The 17,553-nt window shown below is 44.1% G+C and overlaps 1 protein-coding gene across 4 annotated transcripts in view; it reads right to left on the bottom strand.

Annotated features, from left to right (window-relative positions):
* The window catches only part of ITSN2 (intersectin 2), a 337,690-nt gene that overhangs the window by 216,448 nt on the left and 103,689 nt on the right, over positions 1-17,553 (bottom strand). For all 4 annotated transcript variants that reach the window (XM_029596037.1, XM_029596039.1, XM_029596038.1 and 1 more), the window contains exon 12: positions 8,749-9,011. In XM_029596037.1, coding sequence (XP_029451897.1) covers positions 8,749-9,011 — 263 coding nt within the window. The remainder of the gene's footprint in view (positions 1-8,748; positions 9,012-17,553) is intronic.

The raw sequence follows: 17,553 nt of genomic DNA on the forward strand, positions 1-17,553 counted from the left end.
TTGCACCCTTGCAGATGTCAGCAACCAGAACTGAACGATAGTGTGCTACTGAAGTTGCCATTGCTCTGAGTGCGCCTTTACTCGTCCCTGGAGAGAAAGGCCTGCTTTTTCATAGCAGAAGTTAATACAGTCTGCTAACCATGTTTGTTTGCCTACTGCATTACCCAGTTTGTTTTTGTCAAAGGAAACAAAGAGCTGGGTAGAGTTCCTATAGATTTTAGTGCATTCTAGATAATATGCTAGCGCGCGTTTACAGTCTAAGGTACACAAAACTCTTTCGTCTTGATGCGAGTGAGGTCTTGGAAAGAATGTGGGCAAATTTATGGACTGATTCAAGTGGAAGTCAGTAATCACCTTGGGAAGGAATTTAGGGTGAGTCCGGAGTACCACACGGTCATGTAGGAACCTGGTATATAGTGAGTATGTTACAAGTGCTTGTAACTCACACACTCTTCTAACAGATGTAATAGCTACTAGGAAGAAAACTTTCCATGTAAGAAATTTAAGACTGCGTGAATCTATGGGTTCAAAAGGAGAACACATGAGCCTTGCAAGAACCATGTTAAAGTCCCATTCTGTGACTGGTGGCCACAGAGTGGGTTTAAGCTTAATTAAACCTCACAAACCTACTGACAAGGGGTTGCGCTGATATCGGGGCATCCCCTACTCCTTTGTGGTAGGCTAATATAGCACTCAGGTGTACCCGTACTGACGAAGTCTGGAGACCAGAGTCAGAAATGTGCCAGAGATAGTCTAATAAAGATGATGTAGGGCAGGAAAAGGGATAAATATTTTTCTGCATGCACACTTGGTAAATCTCTCACTTACAACAATAGGATTTTCGCGTGGAAGGCTTTCATGAAGCTACAAGCACTTGAGAGACATTAGTTGAAAGATTGAATGGTTGCAGGATCAAGCTTTCAACATCCAGGCTGTGTGGGATAGGGTTTGAAGGTTGGGATGGCACAACCTGTCCTGTGAGTTATGAGAGTGGGTGCTGTGCACAGGCGAATTGGTTCCCTGATCAAAAGGTCGCGGAGTATGGGAAACCATACTTGTCGAGGCAAATACAGGGCTATGAGTATCATTGATCCTTTGTCCTGTGTAGCTTCACTAGAGTTTTGGTTATGAGCGGTATCGGGGGATACGCGTATAGAAGACCTGAGTTCCAGGGGCGAGCTAAGGCGTCCATGGCTGACTGGTTTCTCTGTTTGTGCAGGGAGCAGAATCTGTCCACTTTGTGATTCATCTCGGATGCAAAGAGGTCCATTGTTGGTTGACCCCAACGTTGGAATATCCTGGACGCTACTGAAGTATCCAGGGACCACTCATGTGGTTGGAACTGACGACTTAGGCGGTCTGCAACTAAGTTGTGAATGCCCGTCAGATAAGTGGCCCGGAGAAACATGGAATGCGTCAGGGCCCAGTCCCAAATTTGTGTGGCTTCTTGGCAAAGGAGATAAGAGCCCGTGCCTCCCTGTTTGTTCAGGTACCACATGGCAACTGTGTTGTCTGTTTGTATTAGCACAGTCTTGTGTGAAAGGCAGTCCTTGAACGCATAGAGAGCATAACGTATAGCTCGAAGCTCCAAGAAGTTTATTTGGAAAGTTGCTTCGAGTGTTGTCCAAGTACCTTGAGTCTGAAGAGTTTCTGTATGTGCTCCCAAACCCAAGGTGGATGCATCTGTAGTTAAGGTTACTTGCGGAACTGGTTGATGGAAAGGTAGGCCTTCGAGCAAATTGTTTGTGTTTGCCCACCAGAGGAGAGATGAACGTAACTGGTGGGATATTCGAATTGGAGATGACAGTGGTTGAATGGCTTGGAGCCACTGAGATTTCAATGTCCATTGCGTTATTCTCATGGCTAATCTGGCCATAGGAGTGACATGAACTGTGGAAGCCATGTAGCAGAGTGAGGAACTGATGGGCTGTCGCTGTTCGCTTTGTGCACAGAGAGTTCGCTAAAGTGGACAAAGTCTCTGCGTGGTCTTTTGGGAGAAAGGCTTTGGATACAGTGGTGTTCAATTCTGCTCTGATGAATTATAGAAGGCGAGATGGTAGAAGATGGGATTTTTGGTAGTTTATTAGAAATCCGAACAAGTGAAGCAGATTGATTGTGCACTTGAGTGAGTTGAGAGCTCCTTGTCTTGATTGGCTTTTGATAAGCCAGTCGTCTAGATAAGGGAATACATGTATGCTTTCCTTGTGTAGATAGGCCGCTGCCACTGCTAGGCACTTTGTGAATACTCGAGGTGCTGAGGCAAGTCCAAATGGCAGTACTCAGTACTGAAAGTGTTGATGACCCACTAGGAAATGCAGGAACTTGCGATGAGGGGGAAATATTGGAATGTGAGCGTAAGCGTCTTGAAGATACAGAGAACAGAGCCAATGTCCTGTTTGAAGAAGGGGGGAGCATGGTGCCTAAGGATACCATCCTGAACTTTTCTTTCCTTTCCGTAGAAATTTGTTTTTGGAGGTCTAAGATGGGACTTAGGCCTCCTGTTTTCTTTGGAATGAGAAAATAGCGGGAGTAGAATCCTCTGCCCTGCTGAGGTCGGGGAACTGGTTCCACGGCCCTGGCTCTCAGGAGGGTGGACAATTCTGCTTGCAGAAGTGTGGAATGATCCTTGTGTACCCAAAGCGAGTTTGGTGGAGAGTCTTTTGGTACTGTGAGTAAATCTTGAGCTATAATGGATAGTACCCATTGATCTGTGGTGATGTGCGATCAATTGGGACGAAAAAAGGAGATCAGACCTCCCACTGGTAGTCTTGGAGTCGGATTGGAAGAGTGGCTGCTGTCCTCTGGCAGGTTTTCAAAATCCCGATGCAGGGCCTGTCTGAGGAGGAGGTTGAGGTCTAGATGCCCTTGGGTGTCTAGAATGACCTCTCTGGGCTGGTCTTGATGCCCTACCACGGGGTGCTAGAGGATAGTATCTCCGTGGTCTGTAATAGAGTTTTCCTGGTGTCTTTCCTGGCTGTCCGTTGTGTAGAAGATGGTGTCTCTGTTGGAACAGCAGAGAGTTGGCGTAGAGTCTCAGAATGTTCTTTAACTGTGTCACAGCATCTTGTACTTTCTCTCCAAAGAGGTTGTCTCCAGTACAAGGTAGATCTGCCAATTTTTCTTGAATTTCTGACCTGAGGTCAGAAGCCTTCAGCCAGGCCCATCTAAGAGCACTAATTCCTGTTGCAGCAATTCTGGATGATGTTTCAAAGCTGTCATAGGCTGCAAAGACCTCGTGATTTCCTGCCTCTAGGCCCTTATAAATGATGTTATTAAAGGAATCCTGGTATTGTTGAGGAAGTGACTCAATTCCTTTATTTGTTTCCATAAATTGCGCTGGTATTGAGTCATATGTAACGGATATGACGCAATTCTGGTAACAAGCATGGATCCTTGAAACATTTTTCAGCCAAGAGTATCCAAGAGTTTTTGTTCCTTTCCAGGAGGCGTAGACGAGTGTGGGCGGATTCTCTTTGACTTCTTTTGGGCCGACTCCACCACTACAGACTGGTGTGGAAGCTGAGGTTTCTGGAATCCTGGAATATGTTGAACCAGGTAAGTGGCATTAGTCCACTTGTTTACTGGTGGTATGGTACAAGGGTCCTCCCATAATCTGTGTTGGAGATCCATGAGTACTTCGTGCACAGGTATTGCAAGAACTTCCTTAGGAGGATCTACAAATTGTAAAACCTCTAGGGTTTTTTGTCTCGTGTCCTCCTCTGCTACCAGCTGAAAAGGAATGGTATCCGCCATATCTTTTACAAAATTTGAAAAAGAGAGGTCCTCTGAAGATGATTTTCTCCTCTCCTCTGGAAGGGATGGATCCGATAATATATAATCCAATGAAGTATCGGTGTCTCCCTCATCCCAGGTATCAGATGAACGACGTCATGGAGGAATAGAGTGAGGATGGAAAGGTGGCATTGAAGGTTTCATTGGCGGCACCGATGGAGGAATCGATGGAGAAAATGGGAGTCTCGAATATGAAATCCTGACGGCCCTGGTATTGGCTCAGGCATTGGCGAACCCTTCGAAGCATAGTCTTCCCTGGGATTGAGAATCGGAGTTTTCGTTCACGATGGCAATGGTTGCATCGGAATAGCACCGATAAGGGCATTGAGCTTAGCGAGTATCTGTGCAAAAAGTGATAGGTCCGGCGTCGGCATCGGTGCAGGCGATAGTAATGGTGCCGGTGATGGAATTGGCATCAATGGTTGAATATCTCGCTCAGCTTCTTTAACTGCCTGGTGGATGAAACCGTCCAGTTCCTCCCTTATAGCTGGAGAGGTCAGAGCAACTATAGGGGGTGGCACAGAAGGCAGAACCGGCTCTTCCACAGATCCCTGTGGTGGCAAGGTACCCGGCACCGGCATCGGTGGGGATCGCCTTGGAGTGATAGGCATCGAGGGTATCGATGACTCCTCTACTCGAGGTCTTTTCAGAGGCGGCTCGATGGCCATCAAGGGCGCTCCGGGCATCGATGCGAGATCGGGGTTCGAAGCTCTTCAATGACAGTGGCGATGTTTTTCACGATGCTCGGTGCCTTTTTTCTCAAGCACCGAAGTGGATTTTATGGATGACCGAGATGGAGTCAGAGATGATTGGTCACCACTTCCATCAGGACGACGTTTAGTCTTAAGTACTAATTTTTTATCCGCTCCATCCGGAGATGACTGTGTTGATGTTGACGTCGATGGAAGTAATTGAAGATGGAAGAGATGTTCTATCTTCTCCAGATGGGCTCGTCTGCCTTCGGCCGTCATCTCAGCACACTGTGGACATGTCGATACGTTGTGTCCCTCACCCAAGCACAAAACATACTAGACATGCGAGTCAGTGATGGATAAGGTGCGAGGACAATTCGGGCATTTTTTAAACCCGGTTGCTATTTTGAAGGTCGGACAGCTGTCGACAGCCTTCCGACAGGAAAAATGGTATCGACCGGAGAAAATATGAGTACTCACCGAACGGTGGAGAGAGGGAGACCCCTATGAAGGGGATAAATTTGAAAAACCTTTAAACTTTTTCTGCTGAGGAAAATAGTGTGTGAAAACTATAACACAGGGCTCCTTCACCGCAAGGCTAATAGCGCGGAAAAAAGTAGACTGAAAGGAGACCCCTGTGGCTCGAGGGATCATGACATGCTGGGCATGCTCAGTGGGCACAGTGTCCCAGTCAAAGGTTTCTAGAAACTCTGACAGAACGTTTTCCACGATAGGGCTCCATCCGATGATGCCACCCATATATGAGGACTATCATCCTGCTTGTCCTGGGTTAACATAAGAATTGCCATAATGGATCAGACCAATCGTTTATTGCGTCCAACATTCTAACACAGTAAAATAATAAATGATGACCGAAAAAGACTCAAGTGATCCATCCAGTATGCCCAACAAGCTTTTTTTTTTCAGGTTAACTGCCGCTCCATGTAGGTTACCCCCCCTGTGTCTTCTGTTAAAGGTAGCAACTGCTGCTCCATGCAGGTTACTCCAATTAACACAAGTTAATTTCTTGATTTCCATCCTTTAACCATTAGAGATACTCTGTTTTATCCCATGCCCTTTTGAATTCCATGAACATTCTCACCTTCACTACATCTTCCAAGAGGGCATTCCATGCATCTACCACTCCTTCCATGAAAAAATATTTTCTGATGTTGTTCCTCCCTTATATTAGAATTAGAGGACATATGAAGCACCCTTTGGTGCTTCATATGTCCTCTAATTCTAAAACTTTCTTTCCACTGGAAAAGGCTGGATTCTGGTAATTTATTAATATCTTCAGGTATTTAAAAGCCTGTATCATAGCTCCCCCATGCCCCTCCTCTTCTCTATTTAGGCCCTTCAATCTCATGTCTTTTAGTGCAGACCCCCACACCATTCTGGTTGCCTTTCTCTGGACTGCTTCTATGCTCTCTCTATCCTTTTTTACATATGGTCTCCAGAATGGAACACAGTATTCCATGTTAGGCTAAACCAGAGACCCATGCAGGGGCATTATCACCACCTTTTTCCTGCTGGTTATGCCTCTCTCTCTATGCAGACCTTACCCACCGACTTATCACACTGCAGCACCGCCATCAGATCGTCAGATACTAACACCCCGAGGTTTCTTTCCCAGTCTGTTCACATCAATCTTTCACCCCCTATCTCAAACAACTCCTTTGCATTTCTGCACTCCAAAATGCTTGACTCTACACTTCTTGGCATTGAATCCCAGCTGCTAAATCTTCAACCATTCCTCTAGCTTTCTTACATGACTCTCTCTACTCCTTTCATGTTGCCTAATCTGTTGCAGACCTTAGTGTCATCTGCAAAAAGAAACTTTTTCTAACCATTCTATTATGTCTTCACAAAGATATTGTACTCCACTTCCCTAGAAACCCGGTCATACCAGCATCTTAGAGGTGGCTGGCTATCATGCAGTAGGTTGAAAAGGGCCTCGGGAGCCAGATGTTTTAGGCAGTCTCTCTGGTTTCCGTAGCTGTTTGATTTTGATACGTTTGGTGTTAAGACATGAGGGGATGGGGCTGAATGTTGGATTAAGTATGTAATCATGTATGCTCATCTACCCAGGGTGGTAAAGAAACATTGAGGTAACCTGCACACTCCAACAGTTACAATCAAACAGCAGCCGTATGTCTGCATCAGGCTTCCAAGGCATTTTGAAATAACCTGCACAAAAACAGCAATTGCAGCTCTACAACAGCAGTGGTATGATTGCATTGGGAATTCAAGAAGGTATTTGGGCAGCCTGCATGGAGCCATGAGTAAAACTCTAACAGCACATCGAGTTTCCAGAGAGGTTGGGGTGTCCTACATACAAGGACCGTTTTATTTATTCCAGCTTGATAACTCACCCTTCTCAAACTGGGTACAATAAAATGATATGCATAATACATCATCGCTAACAATTTCAGTTAAAAACACAAACTGATAAATACCACAGATAATTTAAGAACATTAACTGCTAGAATTCCTTATGGTATAAACCCATCCTCTAACTCACCAAACAACTATGCCTTCAGGTTTTTCTGGAACCGCAGATAGCATGATTCCTGACAAATGTCAGATGGAAAGCTATTCCAGAAAACCTGCAGCAAAGCATCCAAATGTTTGAAGACAACTTTACAATAGTCAGAGGGAACTGCTAATAAAATCTGCAGAGAGGATCCAAGTGATGGACACTGAGTATAGTATGATAATAAATCCACTGGCATGGCCCTACAAATACACTTTGATTAAACCCAAATTTCAATTAGCATGGGGAGGCCAGAAAGTTTTAGAAAACAGACTTATTAATTTTGGTGGTTGGGAAGCACCATCACAAAACTTGATAATAAAATACTGAACAGGGCATGGGTGCTGGATTAAATAGTGATCTTGTAAGAATCAAAGTTGAAGATGACAAGATCTGAAATGGCCTACCAGCGGGACTGTGACTTTGAGCATTGCTTGGGATGGATTAAGAGGGAAGTGGTGAGAGGAAGACATGAGGTAGTGGAGGAAGCTGGCATGCTACATGTGGTAATTTAGAAGCTCATCTACACAAAGATGAAGAATCTCAACTGGGCAGACTAGATGGGATAATTTGGTCATTATCTGCTGGTAATTACGTTACTTCAAATTCTGCTTTTGATTTGGTTACTATTTCTGCTAGTAGGCTATTCCAGGTATTCAACCTCTCAATAAAAAAAATATTTCCTTATAATTCCTGACCCAACCTGCCTTTCTATTTCAAATTATGACCCCTTGTCTTTGAGGTTTTTTACCTTGGAAAATGTTGTACTCTTGTACTTTATTGAAGTCTGTCAGATATTTGAATATTTCTAGCAAATCCTCCTTTTTCCCTTCCTTTTCTTCAGAGAATATGCAGGTTTGTTTCCTGACTTGCAATATTTTTGTACCCCTTCTTCCATCTTCTCATATCCTTATAAAGGTACAGCTGCCAAAATGGAGTGGAGTACTCCAGGTGGTGTTTTATTAGTGTCTCAAACAAGGACAGATATTACCTCTTTTTTCCTACTGGTGATACCACTCTTTAAGCCACCTGGGCATACTGTTAGCTTTTCCTGCTGCTATATTACACTGACTGGCAACCTGAGGTCACCTGAGATGATTACTTCTAGACCTGTTCCAATTTGGCAGTAGCCAGTTCTTATCTCCCTAACTGATAAGTGGCTAGTGGAGATTTGTACCTCAGATGCTTGACTGCAGTTTTTCCACACAAATACAATGGATGGATCCTTGACCTCCTAATTTTTCAAGTCAACTTTCATTCTTTTATATTCCTCCTGACATGTCTTCTGGATAAGCTTTTTATGTCATCTATGAAATGTGGTCCTTGTTCTAAACTCACAAGTAAACATGAGATAGATTAGACTAAATGACAATGGTTTCCATTAAACCTTTTCTGTTTCAGAGTAGATGATCTTATAATCCTTAATTCACAGCTCTTAAAGACAGCTAAAACGTAGGGAAGTATTTGGTATATATAGTAGAAAATATTCACAAGACTTTTGCTAATATGACATCTTATCTGTTGGTTCAAATGCACATGTAACAGAAAAAAAAATTTAAAAGCCAAAAAGGAACCAGGGTGGTGCAAGATCCCTAAAAGACAAAATTTCAAAAAGCCTAGTGAATCAACTCAATCACCTTTCCTTGGATGAGTCCAGCATAAATTATGTTTCTTTACACCATGCTTATGAATAGTAATAAATAAAACTGATTTAGAAAGCACAATGACCTCTCGCCTTTCTATTTCTTTCCTCCTTTCTTCCTCCTTCTGTCTTTCCAGTTCACGTTGTTTTTCCAAGCGCCTCTCCAACTCGAGCTGCCTCTTGCGCTCTTGCTCCTGGCGCTCCCTTTCCTTCCGCTCCTGCTCTTCCCTTTCTTTCTGAGCTTTTCGCTCTGCCTCTCGCTGCTGTTGCTCCAGCAGCACCTGCCGGCGCTTCTCCAGTTCCATGTTGCCTCGTTCATAGTTTTCTTTCCTCTTATCTTCAAAGGTGACTAAAAGAAGAAGGACGGTAAGAGTTTCAGCTCTGATAAATGGATTCTCTATTATTTGCTATTTATGATGTGACTTGCATGGAGCTTTAACTAACCATACATGCACACACCCCAAAAAAGAAAAACAAACAAAATATCGGGATGACAACACACACCAGCATTAAGAAATGAAAAACTAAAGTTCATAATGTAGCAAGCCTAAACTTGCACTACCATGCTATAGGGCAACATGGTCATCATTTCACTAGTAGTAAACAATTACAAGGCAAAAGGCAAAACATAAAAATTGTGAATATATGGTTATGTTATGACATGTTTATATATGCTTTGGTTCTAGGGAAGCCAGCTAGGGTATAGGTTTTGTCTGGTCCACCCTTTCTTTTCAGGAGTGAGGCATAGTCTGATGGTTAGAGCAGCAGGTTGTGAACCAGGGAAGCCAGGGTTCAAAACTAATTGCTGCTCCTTAGGTAAGTCACTTTATCCTCCATTGCCTCAGGTACAAATTTAGATACAAAATGGGAGAAAACCCTTAATGGATCTGGCCCTTAAGAGGGTCATTCACCAAGCTGCAATATTTTTCTCTCAGAGAGGGGCTTCACCAAGCCATGGTAAATGACCCTGCTGCTTAGTGAATCCATGATAGTGGCCAATGCCGGGTAGTGTCATTTTGTAAAATGGCCACCGCCTGGGTCCTGAGCCCCCACTGCACCATCCATGATGGTGGGGGTGGGCCTCAGGTTCGTCTAGATCACCAGGCATCTTTTTTTTGTGTAAAGAGGAAGTCCACTTCACCACCAGGGCCTATTCTTTTTACAAAATGGGGGGAGGGGGGGTCTCAGCCTCTGGAGGCTGGATTTTCTTGTAAAGGAGTCAGGTTGAGGTGTGGGGCATCACCATAGATATTAAAATAAAAGGACATTTTTTTAAACAACAGCTGTCTTCAAGAGCAGCCAGAGGGATGGGACAAGAGTCTGTGCAGACCCCTAGGGGATTTGGGTGGGGAGGCATTCTCTGGGGCGAGCAGTCCCTTTGGGACATGTTAATATCCTGATGCACCTGCGAAATGGAGAAATTACTTACCAGATAATTTCATTTTCCTTAGTGTAGACAGATGGACTCAGGACCAGTGGGTTTATGAATCTCTGCCAGCAGATGGAGACCGAGTCAAGTTTCAAAGCTGATGTCACCCTAGATACACCCCTGCAGTGATCTCAGCCCTTCAGTATTTCTCTGTCTCCAGCAGATGCAGACATGCTTTCCCTATGGGGATCGCTGTACCTTTTGAAAGAAGAAATTCTACTTTTAAATTGGAGAAAGAATTGAGCCCTGCTCTCCTGCTGTGCTACCTAAAGGTCCCTCTCCCAGTTGAGAATTCCTGAGGCAATTTCCAAGATCCCTTAGAGGTGTGTCTTGGTCCGGTAGCCGGTTCTCAGCATGGACGTTCCTGATCAAGCAGCTGAAAGGCAGCGGATGCAGGAAACTGAATGTGGTGGTGATAGCCAAAGCCCTCTCCCCCCACAGCTGGAGACTGTCTCTGTACTCAGCCAGTAAGCGCTAAGCCCAGGTAAGTTTTTTTTTTCTTTTTTAAAGAGAAGATTTACCGATCCAGAGACAATTGGAGGGATTTCCAATATGTTTCCTCCGATCTCCATGCTTGGCGCGACATATAGACGTCCTTCCCGCTCCCGTAGGGATAAGGGGAATTGGGCCTCCGAGGGTTGAGTAGCCCCGGTGGGCTAGACCCCGCTTTTTTAGGCACACTGCGTGGTCAGCCTCATCGGCGGCAACTTGTGCGCGTTTCTGTGAGAGTGGTACAGCCCTACGTAGGACGTCAGTACGTACAGTGCTTCAGCTCTGAGCACGCGCTATGTGCATAACATCAGCACATACTTTTGTGCGCAACTCTGAATGTCAAGGTCCAACCTCCTCTCAGTAGTCAAATGGCAACAAACAGAGTGTCAAATAAAACTCAGTGCAAACCCTAGATTCCAGTCAAGGTTGAAATCATCCTGAAGAAGAAGTCCAGAAGCCTCTCTGCTGAGACAGAAACAGAATACTGCAAGATCCAGTACCTATGGAAATAACTACTTCAACCCGGGAACTCCTGAGGGTCCCAGATCAGGTTCAGTCTGACCAGTATGTCTGGCATATGGTTTCAAGACCTACTGCTAAAGAGAACTCATTTTCAAACAAAATAACCTTGTGGTTATAAAAGGCAGAAAAAACATCTGCATTGACAAGGACTACCTTATCAGCCAATGAATGCTCACACTGTCAGGTTTACCTCTGAAAGAGGAGTTGAAGACCCCAAGCAACTACAATTTGGGTGTGAAGCTCTTAGACAAGATCCCCAACACCAGGATGCATGCAGCTATGGATAGGGTAAGTTGTGCAAGAGAACCTCTGTATAACTCAGGGACTCAGACAGTATGGGTCTCGTATTCTGTAGATGCTATTTGAGATGGGTCATGTATACTGTAGAAGCCATTTAGAATGCAAAGGGGATAGGACCATCTCCTCAACTGACAGAGTGCCACTCAAGCACGACACTGATTAGCAGGAGCAGTTGCAAAGTGAAAGCATGCATGTTTTGCCCAGCAGGTATCAGAAAAGGCACTCCTCTAACACAACAGAAATCCCTATCTGCTGCTGGAGAGCAGATTCCAATGAGAGGAAATCCAATGCCAATATTATGAGAAGACAGAATTTGTGACAGCTCCTTGCATGCCACTAGGTATCTTGGCTGCACAGTAGCACAAAGTGGTGAAGAGAGTGCTGCTCCCCAATGGGTCCCCAGATCCAATTAGATACAAAGAGCAGCCGAGGAAGAAAGCAACCACTCAAAGGCAAAGCTATCCAGAAAAGAAAGCGGGAAAACAACCTTTTCCCTGAGCAAAAAACAAGGCACTGAGAGGGAACCTGCTAAGCTTGCCTTTTGGAAGCCAATAGCCATACCCCCTATATCTTGAGGGGATAAAGATCTCAACTTTAACCAGGTCAGCAGCATATATGCGACAAGACCCCTGTCCCATACTTGTGATCAACACAGTGGTACCATCAGGGTTCGGGCAACTAAGCCCTGATCCCAGAAACCCTACTCTCTTTACAACAATGGGAAACAGTCTCCGACTACTGGAGAGATTGGGGGGCCCTTCACCACAGTATTCTATTGCTGACAGAGCAAGTTACTGATGGCCAAACAAAAGAATATGGACACCATGGCAACCAGGCGAAAGTGGTCTAGCTGAAACTTGCTGCACTTCCCCCCACCCCCAGCTCTCCAGAGGGTCCTGCAAGGAGCTGCTACAATCCATGGTCAATCTAAGGCTGCGCCATTAAGAGGTATAACTTAAGATGGTAAGCTCCTTGAAAGCTTCCCAGTGAAGGGGGTCCAGAGCGTAAGTCAATATAGGAAGGGACCTGTGAAGGCATGACCCCCTCCCTATGGGAGGAGGTATCCCTCTGGTACAGTCCCAGTATCCACCCCAGATGGGTGGCCCCAGATTAAATAGGAACTCATTCTCGCCTGAGACATTTAGGCTCACTGGCGATGCGGTGCACCAGTCCATGATGTCTTCTGCCACAAGATGGCACACACAGCAGAGGACACAGAGTGATGGTGGTGCCTCTGCACTTAACAACAGCACTGCAACTACAGTGCCAGAAGCCGTGCAGTGGTGCTCCACTTTGCAGATCGTGGCACATTTGTACCTGATGTTGCAGTACAAACCCTAGTTCCACGTTGATATCGCAGCCCATGCCCACAATGCGGCCTGTTCCATGCTACAGTGTGAACCGGCAACTAAGCTGCCAGTACCTGTGCAGTTCACTGCAAAAGAGCTGCCCCCAGCACTCGACATCACCTACGGCCTTGACCAGCACTATAGAGCTCAATAGCATCCACTGCACCCAAGCATCATCGATGGCGTCGACAGCATCCACGAGGCCAACAACATTAATGGCCCCACAGCACCCACGCACTCAACATTGATTTTGTCTCAGCACTAGATGGGGCTTATGGTGTCGATGGTGCCCTCGTGCTCACTGGCATCGATAGTACCCTTGGTGCTCTACGACAATGGAACTCATGGCGCTCGACAGCATTGATGCCCAGCATCTAACCACAGGTGTGTGCACGGGCCATTGACGATACAGCATCAGAACTGATTGTTCCAGCTCATGCTCACCCTTCTCTAAAAACCGGAGGGGAGGTTTTGTCATCCAGGGCACCAGAGGTGAAGATTAACTTGGGCCCATGGAGAGCATGGGGAGGATGAGCTCTCCTCTCCACGGGAATGTTCCAGTCCTGGATTCCTTCGCTGCCTGAGCCACTGTTGATGCCCAGCAGTCAGAAGAAACTTTCATGGAACTTCTGCCTGGATGAGAATTCAGGCAATTCTCCAGGCTAAAGGCCTTCACAGATCACACACAGACTGCATGTCTCACAAGGCACTGACAAAGGCATAAAAAATCATCGAACTGAGGGAAACAACACCACAAACAAGCTATGGGCAGAGCATAATTTATTCAGGAAAAAGAAAAGCTCTTCCAGGATGCACTGAGCATTAGACTCACTATGCGACTGGCAGAAAGAAACCTTGAAAAGGGAAAAAAAATTCAAAATAAACACAAACTACTAAAACTTAAGGGAAAAAAACCTCACAGGCTTCTGCAGCTCAAAAACTTTCATTGCAGTAGCCTTGAGGGAAAAAGCAAAAAGCCATGACTTACAGGCTCTGCGGAAAAAAAAGAAGACTTAGGTGCTCTGCCTGGGAGGCAGAGAGGTGACTACAGCTGTACATGCTTAGCAGAACATGCTAAAAGCACTAGAATCTTTGAAATCCATTGGATAATGTCATCCATATGTGGGGACTCCCATCCTGCTTGTTCTTGATAAACTGGAGATCTTGTAATGTGTTAATAAATTTAGGGCTCCCACACTGGCAAGGCTACAATAATTTCTTAATATTTGTTGATTTCAGAATGTATTTCTCAAATGCGTATGATTAAAAGAGTTATACTAACTTTTTATTGTTTAGTCATTTAAATGTAAATCTCATCCAGGCCGAGCCAGGTATATACTCAAGTCAGCCTGGGCAGACTTCAAGGTTCCCTTTGTTCAGCATGCTGTGCGGCTCTCCAACTGGGGGCAGGTTGGGCTGCTATTGGCAAACCCAGGGTGTATCCAGCCATGCTGGGGAAGGTGTGAGGAATACATAGGCATGGCTGAGGCTAGGAGGAGGCAGTGAGCTCACTATCATATCAACGGGACCCTCCCTGCAGCTGAAGGTGGCTCTTCCATATCTTTATTGTTTAAAAAGAGTTAACAGTATAAATTTCAATAGTTTAAACAGTTAACTTTTTAAACACTTCTTATATCCCTATTCCTATTGGAAAGGATAAATAACCGTTCCAAATTTACCCACCCATGATTTTATAACCGTCTATCATATCTCCTTTCAGCTGTCTTCACCAGGCAGAAAAGCCATAACCCATTTAGCCTTCCCTCATAGGGAAGCTGTTCCAAACCCTTTTATCATTTTGGTCACCATATTCTGCACCTTTTCTCAGGAAGCCCCATGGTTGTTGAAAGCAGACAGAACAATCACAACCCGAGAGATTATAAGGGTCAGAGTATTTGTTCAACCATGGAATTGTCTTCACCTGACTAACTGAAGACCTAACAAGAGTCACATCTTTAGTCATTAACAACAACTTTAAAAAAAAAAAAAAAAAATTGTAATGAATCAATTGTAAGGGTCTACAAACTTTTTTATAGGTCATTTTCAGTATTTTATTATTTTCAATATGTTTAAATAAATTTAAAAAAAAAGGAAAATTGGTTCTTACCTGCTGGAATCCTTCAGAAAGAACAGGCTTTCTGGTAGATTTAAGTAAAAAAAACAAAAACAACCCTCTCTTTTTTTTTTTTTTTACAGGATCAGGACCGCATGTTCTGTCATCCTCATCTGCTAGAGTCAGAGAAAATACTGAAGGATCGCAGGTGGCACACCAGAGTAAGAGAGGGTGCCTTTCAGTTTTTTTTCTGACTCCATCTGCTGGAAGGGAGACACAACCCAGCGGTCCTGACTGATCCTGGTACGTACAGGGAATAGTAATTTTGCATTAAAAATTGCAGACAGATGCCACGTTTAGCTTTGTACTATGCAGAGGTAGTGTCAGCGTCTGTTCACTTAGAGATTCATTGAAACATACGGTTAAGACCAGAGGTGTCTAAATTATTGCATATAAACTGTAGGTAGGTGCAAAGGCATGATCAGTTAGATGAAGGCCAATTTAAAAAGATGAGTCTTCAATTTGGATCTGAAGGTAGGCATGTTCATAAGTTTCCTGCTTATAGTATGGTGGTGATCTCCAAAATTTTGGCGACAAGGCAAGAAGACAACTGTGGAGTGCAAGGAATGGTGAGCACAGGGCAGCTGGAGAAGCAAAGGGAGTTGGGGATAGGCAGTAATGGCTAACGAGAGAGCACCATGCAAACATCTGAATGTGAGCAAAAACACCTTAAACTGGCATCAGAATTTAATAGGTCAACATATTTCCTCTGAGCTTCCCTACAAAATTGCACAGCATTGTTTTTCTGATTTGGATCAACTATCAAATTAAAGCCCAACTTGACTGTATTGCTAAATTGGGTATTTAAACTGTCTTCATAGCTTTTTTTTAATCTTACTGTGCATGTGCCAATGTCAAATTTAAATCCCAAATTCTTCAAAACTCAAAAATGGAAGCTTTCAAAATATCAAGCTACTTTCTAACCGGGAAAACACCTTAAGTTTGGTTACAAAATTTAAGTTAAGGCAAATGCACACCAATTTGTGCACTAAAATTAAAAAAAAAAAAAATCCCACAGATTTTTTGGAATGGGAATGTAATAGATAATCATAAATTAATGTAGATTTTTCTTCTCCTGTACCTTTGGACTTCCAACTCAAACAGAACTGACTTCTGTAGGGCTATGATATATTAAGCCTTCATTCACAACTATGTAGGAATTTTTCCCCTATTCTAACACACCTCCGAGCTCACTTAGCCCAGCCATTGCAGCAATAATCCTCAGATTGGGTCCATGCACCAGGGTTCCTTCCTGTACACTGCAATCATTCAGCCATTAGATGTTGCTGATGCACATGGATGAGATTCTCCCCCTTCCCCCCCCCAGCCCCAATCTACCCAGGAAGCAGAAGACTGGACCCAAAAATAGGATCCAGGTCCTCTGCGTAGCATTATGCTCTTGTTACTGAGCCATGAGACCGGCCCATAGTTTCGATTTATAGTAGCAACTGGATCCTTTCCAGGTTGCAATAAATTTGTTGATTAATATAAGACATCCAAAAATAATGTATATAAAAAGCTTTCAAGATTGCAGTCTTTTCTTCCGAAGTGCCAGACTTCAGAGGTCTCATCTGTAGAAAGGACCTCTATGCTCTTGAAAGCTGCTGATTTGTCACAGAAATGACGCTACCCCTATAATTAATGTTTATTGATTGTAGTCAATTGGTTCCCTGCTGTTTAGTGGATATATAATTAATGGAAAGCAGGAAACAATGAAAGCATTTTAAGGCTGCCAGCTGAAAATGTCAGCAAGGCTGAAATACATCCTAAAAGAACACAGAGCTAAACATGTACTCTGTGCTTCAGGGCCTCTTTCTATGACTGTGCATTAAACCTGCTGTGCAATCCATGGGGAAGCTGCAAAACTGAGCAACTCCTTATGAGACTCTAAAGAGCTGGGAGCACCATCAGAGAGGAAACAAGGATTCCCATCATATATTAATAGCACCTAATTACAGTAAAAATAGCTTAGTTCTGAAAAGTCTATCTTCTTTTGAGAGTCTGTTTCACTACATTTGACTGCTCTACATCCTAAAGCAGAGCTTTCCAAACTGTGTGTCGCGACACGTTAGTGTGTCGCCTGCAGTGTGCAGGTGTGTCACGCAAGCCCGGTCAACTCTGATGCGAGTTTGGGCTTTTTTTTTTTCTAGAGATTCACTTTTTTTTTCAGTTTATGGGTTGCTTATTATTGGGTGATTTTTGCTGTCAATCGCGTTTTTTTGGGGGGCTTGGTAGGTGGAACGAACCCAGCCATCCTTGCATTGGCTGCTGCTGCTGCCGATGAGGCCTGGCCATGAGGAGTACTGACTGCAAGCAGCAGTGTCTGGTGATCATGGAAGGGAGTGAAGCACTTAACTGGCAACAATCAAAAAGACGAGGTACATGAGTGTGGGGGCCAGACATGTGCTTGAGGGGGAGAGATATGAGTGTGTGGGGGCCAGACATGTGCTGGGGGGAGGAGAGAGATGAGTGTGTGGGGGACAGACAATTTGTTTTATTATTGTTTCTCATAAATTATAACAATAACATGAATCTTGGAATATATATTTTTAATATAAATTTAAGGTTTTCATGAGATAGGTTGTGTCGTGAAACATTTTATTTATGTATATATTTAAGGAAACATACATAAATTGTCGAAATATGTTTCGTTCGTTTAACCTTTAACCTCTGGTTTACTAGTAGA

Source organism: Rhinatrema bivittatum, chromosome 3 (genome assembly GCF_901001135.1).
Source record: "Rhinatrema bivittatum chromosome 3, aRhiBiv1.1, whole genome shotgun sequence".
Classification (NCBI taxonomy): domain Eukaryota; kingdom Metazoa; phylum Chordata; class Amphibia; order Gymnophiona; family Rhinatrematidae; genus Rhinatrema; species Rhinatrema bivittatum.